This window comes from Tripterygium wilfordii, chromosome 19 (genome assembly GCF_013401445.1).
Source record: "Tripterygium wilfordii isolate XIE 37 chromosome 19, ASM1340144v1, whole genome shotgun sequence".
Classification (NCBI taxonomy): Eukaryota; Viridiplantae; Streptophyta; class Magnoliopsida; order Celastrales; family Celastraceae; genus Tripterygium; species Tripterygium wilfordii.
The window spans coordinates 604,374-610,082 of NC_052250.1; the positions used below are offsets into that span (position 1 = coordinate 604,374).

Consider the following 5,709-nt stretch of genomic DNA (forward strand, 5'->3'; position numbering starts at 1 on the left):
GGAATTGTGAATCCATTGTGAAACTTGCTTTATTTTGGTGTGCTTTTGTGAATATCAAAAATTTGAAAAAAAAAAAAAAAAAAGTCTTGTTGTGTCATGCTTGGATAGTGTGGTTGGTATTAACTTTTTCAGGACATGCTTCGTTTCTCATGATTCCAACCACTTTTGAAGAGTATGGTATGACTTCCTACCCTTTATCTTATTGTGTTGCGCTTTGTTGTTCATACATGCTAGATGGACTTTAGGAGGGGAAGGGTAGAGGCCTTTGGAATTCACTACCAATTTGAATGTTAATTTCTTATTCTTGTTCAAACGTGCAAGTGTAGAGTAGGTTTCTTGATTTCTTTTGTAAAGTTGATACATGCAATTGAGTGGAATAATTGTAATCAATCTTTCTTGGGATGATTGGGACCTAGTTGGATATAAACTTGTGTAGTTAAGCAGACATCTTGGCATTGAAGCATTTGTAGGACTGCGTTTTTGGATCCTTTTGTCTGAAAAATTACTTTTTTACCCTTCTCATTCCTTTGAGCCATTCTTCGTTGATACACATTGGGTTTCGGGTGATGTTTTTCATTGATATTCATTTGACATCTTATGAGCGTGTTCTTCAGTAGCTTTGCATCCATTACATTTGATTGCTGAGAAGTGTGATTTTTGTATTTTGCCGCTTGCCTGTGAACTTAGGATTGAATGATTCATTAGGTTGAGAGATTTGAGCCTAGCCTATTCATTTGTGAGTGATTATAAGCCTAAATTTCTTTAAGCCTTTTTAGTTCACTTACAAGCCTTGTGTGAACCACTTCCTTAAATATTTCCCACCTTTGGTTGCAAGGTTGAGTAGGAGCTTGAAAAATAAATCAGTAGTGATATTATCCCTCCTTATTACGAAAAAAAATTATGAGGGTTGTTGTAAAAAAAAAAAAAAAAAAAAAAAAAAAAAAAAAGAGGTGTATGCAATAAAGTTAATCCTTTGTGTGTAAAGGATGAGAAGTGTTTGAAATTGTGGTACAATGGAAGGGGTGACAACAATGAGAGTTTAGCTCACATGTTTGAACTTAACCTTGCAACTTGTTACCTAGATCCAAATTCTTCCTACCTTGTCCCATGACCACATTACAACCCATTTAACCTTTTGATGAATTTGATCCAAGGTAAGCAAGTAAGTTGGTGAATGCATTAATTGCTCTTGTAGGTGATTTCTTTCTCAAAGCTATGCCCATCCAAATTATCTTTTATAAGCACATACATTTAATTCAATTGTGTAAGTCATTCACTTAGCACAATGCTTTTATGTTTTTGTATACATTTGGGATTGGGAATTTATGAACACCAAAAGGGTCCATAACAAGGTTTTGCTTGTGTGAATATGTTGAGTTGTCTAGTTTGATTGCACATATATTTTTCATAGTATAAAATGTTCTTGGTCATTTTTAAGGGGATTGAGATTGATTTTCCAAAGATTTTGCATGTTTTTGACCAAGCAGGGGAATTAGGGGATTAGCTCTATTTCTTGCATGCGAGAATTTAAGAATCATTATGGTACTTTCAAAGTAATAGTGGATCCCTTGGCAAGTGTTTGTGGGTATCGCTCTGATAAGCCCTCACGAGACTACAACTCGTCCACTGGGGTGACCTAGGGGTTTAAAGGCTTGTTGCATGCGCTAAATGCAACCGTGATGCCTACGTCAGTGAGTTAGGATTTTATTTAGTAGATTTTAGTTTTAGGTAGTGGTTTCATTGCTAGGGACTAGCAACGTCTAAGTTGGGGGGTGTGATTGGACCTCTATTTTGAGGTTCTAATGTCCTTTAATTAGGATGTTCTAGCACTTAGTTAATGTATTTGATTGCATTTTAGCTTAATTTTACACTTACAAATGTTTCCCCTTGGTTTTGTAGGAATCGGACCTTGTTCGGGCAAGTTGGAGCACTTTTTGGGCACTTTTTGCTGTGAGGTGTCGGGACACTTCCCAAGGTGTCCGGACACCTGTCCGGACACCCGTCCGGACGCTTTCTTCACAAATTGAGGCAGAGGCTTCAAAGTTGATGGACGCATGAAGTGTCCGGACACCCGTCCGGACACCTACGGCGAATCTGCAATTTTCTGCACCGAAATTTCAAGGGCACTTAGGGTAAATCATGTATGTAACCAATGGGAAACGATTTTATAAGGGTAGTTAGGTATTTTCTATTGTAAAAAGAGAAGAAAACCCTAAAATTGGGTCTTCCTTCACACAATTCATCTCCTCCAACTTCTTGCCTCCATTGTTTTTCTCTCTCTTTCTCTCTCTAGGATTTTACTTAGTTCTTGTGATCTTGTTTGTAAACATTGGTTTTCATCTATAAAATTGATGTTTATTCTCATTATAATGAGTGGCTAAGTTCTCTTTCTAGTTTCTAGTCCCGAACGGTGGGTGCAAGGTTTCGATTACTCAAGGTATGCTCAAAGAATCGTAGCTTCGATTTCTCTCTTTTAATTTCGTGATAGTTGTGTGATTGGATCTATGGGAATGACATATTTGATTGTATTCTTGGATTGTATAGTCTAGGGATTGCATCTAATGTGTTCGATTGAGAATTGTTAAACCCATTGCATGATTTCCTTAATTAATTGAGTTTTTCATTGCATAGCTATTAATTATGTGTATTGATGATGGGGTTTTGGGTTAATTTAGGAATGTGCATGGGAGAGTTATGGTTAATTGATCTTTGAGTGTGAAACTAGGGTGTTAGCCAAGCCGAGCCCCAAGGGGGAACATTAATCCATAATATTAGGTGCTTATCCCTTTGCGTTCATCGTAGATTAAGAGACCCGATGGCCTACATGCATGAATTGAAGTCTTATATCCCAATTCTCTTTGCATATGCATGATTGATAGTATCACACAATGCATTGTGTATGGTTGTGTGTGTTTGCAATGATACCTTGAGTATGAGAACCGAGTAGCCACCGGGACGGACTAGAGACTAGGTTTTTTTAATTAATTGTTTTAAATCCACTTTGTGCTCACTTTGATTACAAAATCGCTTATGCTACCGAGTCATTCGGCCCATTTCTTTTACTTGCTTTTATTTGATATTCATTGTGTTTATTAGTGTTAGCTAGTCATTTGCATATCATTCACTTCAAATTTGCATTGCTTCCTCGTGGATCGATACCGGACTCACCGGTTTATTACTTGACGATACCCTACACTTGGGGTAAGTACACACACACACTTAGGTGTCGGTCAAGCTCCTCCTCCAAGGTCATTCAAAAAGACAGTTGAAGTACGTAACTATAGTTGGTATGGATTCTTAATTATGGAGGCCATGGCCATGAAACTAGATGACAAAACTTCATGTCTATATATTCAAATTTTGCAAATCAATCACTACTCACATCTAGGTCCAAATTCATCAACACTTTCTTCATGGATCTCCAACTCTCGTCCTTCCCGATCCTTTCGAGCATCATTTTATTTATTTTAATGGTGTTGAAGATAGTTATGAAACCTAAATCACATTCAAATCTGCCTCCGGGGCCGTGGAAGCTACCTTTCATTGGAAACTTACATCAATTAGTACTGAAGCTACCACATCGAGCGCTACGAGACTTGGCGAAAAAGCATGGACCATTGATGCACCTTCATGTTGGGGAGGTACCAACATTGGTTGTTACTTCGGCAGAGTACGCAAAAGAGGTAATGAAAACTCATGACCTTATTTTTGCTTCGAGGCCTCGTCTAAACGCTGTGAAAGTCTTTACTTATGATTACACTGACATAGCCTTTGCACCCTATGGTGATTATTGGAGGCAACTAAGGAAAATTTGCACACTAGAGCTTTTGAGCTCGAAACGTGTACAGTCATTTAGGCTAATAAGAGAGCAACAAATGTCGAATTTCATCGAATTGATTGATTCAAACTCAGGCTCATCGATCAATCTGACGGAAAAATTGTTCTCAACAACATATACCTTACTTTCAGAGATCGTATTTGGTAGGACATATGGTGGACAAGAAGAATTCATATCATATACTACGAAAGCCCTAAAGTTAGCAGGAGGATTCAATATGTTGGATGTGTTTCCTTCTATGAAATTGCTTCATCAAATTATTGGTGAAAACTCAAACCTTGAGAAGATACTTAAACAAAGTGAGGGGATTGTTGGAAACATTATCAACCAACACATTAAGGATTCAAAAACCAGAAAACTCGATGCAGAGGAAGATCTAGTTGATGTTCTCTTGAAATTTCATGAGGAGGGTGACTTTCCATTAACTATCGACAATATCAAATCAGTAATTAAGGTAAGCTTTTTTACATTAAATGAATCAACTTGCAAACTATTTTATTATTAAACAAAGTTTTGTGTTTCTTTAGGACATGTTTGGTGCTGGAAGTGAAACATCAGCGACGGTTGTTGATTGGGCTATTGCAGAAATGATGAAAAATCCAAGAATAATGAAGAAGGCACAAGCCGAGGTGAGACAGGTTTTCGATAGCAGAGGAAGTGTCGATGAAAAGGGCATTCCTGAGCTAAACTATTTGAAGTTAGTCGTCAAAGAAACTTTAAGACTACACCCTCCAGCTCCCTTAATGATTCCAAGAGAAAACTCAGAGAGTGTTGTGATTGATGGATACGAGATACCTGTTAGGACCAGAGTGATTGTTAATGGATGGGCTATTGGAAGAGATCCCAAGTATTGGACTGACCCGGAAACATTTTACCCTGAAAGATTCTTGGAAAGTTCAGTCGACTTCAAGGGGAGTAATTTTGAGTACATACCATTTGGTGCTGGAAGGAGAATATGTCCTGGTATAACTTTGGGTCTAGCGAATACTGAGCTTCAGCTTTCACAGTTGTTGTACTATTTCGATTGGAAACTCCCGAATGGAATGAATGGCGAAGATATCAGCATGATCGAGTCATTTGGCTTAGTGGTTAGAAGAAGAGAGGATCTGCACTTAATTCCTACTCGTTATCATCCTTGATTAACTTGTTTAATTTCCAAGTTAGTTTTTGATCTGTCTTTGTGGTTGCGGCAGACGTACTTTGAATAATATGTGGTGCATATGTAATGATTACAGGAGAGTGTTCTAATAAGAAATCTCTTATTTACTACTTTAGAATGTCATTTGAAGATAATTTTTTCACTTTTTTATAGGCGAACATGTAACTTAATGGTAGAGTTGTAGAGGTGCAATCTAGAGGTTACATGTTCAATTCCTAGAAACAATCTCTCCACATATTATGTGGGGGTAAAGTTTACGTACATTTTGTCAATCCTTGACACCCTGCTCACTGCGAGATTCTTGTATATGAGTGTTGTTTTTTTTTGCCATGACCAGTTACACACAATATTGAGTTTACGTATATTTTGTCAATCCTTGACACCCTGCTCACTGCGAGATTCTTGTATATGAGTGTTGTTTTTTTTGGCCATGACCGGTTACACACAATATTGAAACACCATAAGCTCCATCTTGTTAAGAATTGCTCCAACTTTGCTTCTCCAGGTTAGTCCATCCAGCAACTCTCGGGGTCGGGCCGGTCATGAAAATCTCACAAACACCAAATACACACATCACAAGACACTTTAACTAAGCAACCCTTTGCTTAAATGAAACCGACACAATTGACATTACAAATTTATAACATAAGATGTGTAATTGTGAATCCATGATATTGACGTTGAAGAAAGTAAACAAAGAGAAAACTACATT

The 5,709-nt window shown here is 37.6% G+C and overlaps 1 protein-coding gene across 1 annotated transcript; it reads left to right on the top strand.

The window, feature by feature from the left end:
• Positions 1 to 3,377: 3,377 nt before the first annotated feature.
• LOC119986153 (cytochrome P450 71D9-like) lies at positions 3,378 to 5,107 on the top strand. The gene is made up of 2 exons (XM_038830703.1): positions 3,378 to 4,292; positions 4,366 to 5,107. The coding sequence occupies exons 1-2, from the start codon at positions 3,414 to 3,416 to the stop codon at positions 4,975 to 4,977; spliced, it is 1,491 nt and encodes a 496-aa protein (XP_038686631.1). The 5' UTR covers positions 3,378 to 3,413; the 3' UTR covers positions 4,978 to 5,107.
• Positions 5,108 to 5,709: the final 602 nt, after the last annotated feature.

Bases quoted from the DNA above. Each gene is read 5' to 3' on its own strand.
- LOC119986153 (XM_038830703.1), top strand. From the start codon at position 3,414: ATGGATCTCCAACTCTCGTCCTTCCCGATCCTTTCGAGCATCATTTTA. The intron at 4,293-4,365 runs GTAAGCTTTTTT...GTGTTTCTTTAG, and splicing joins ATATCAAATCAGTAATTAAG to GACATGTTTGGTGCTGGAAG.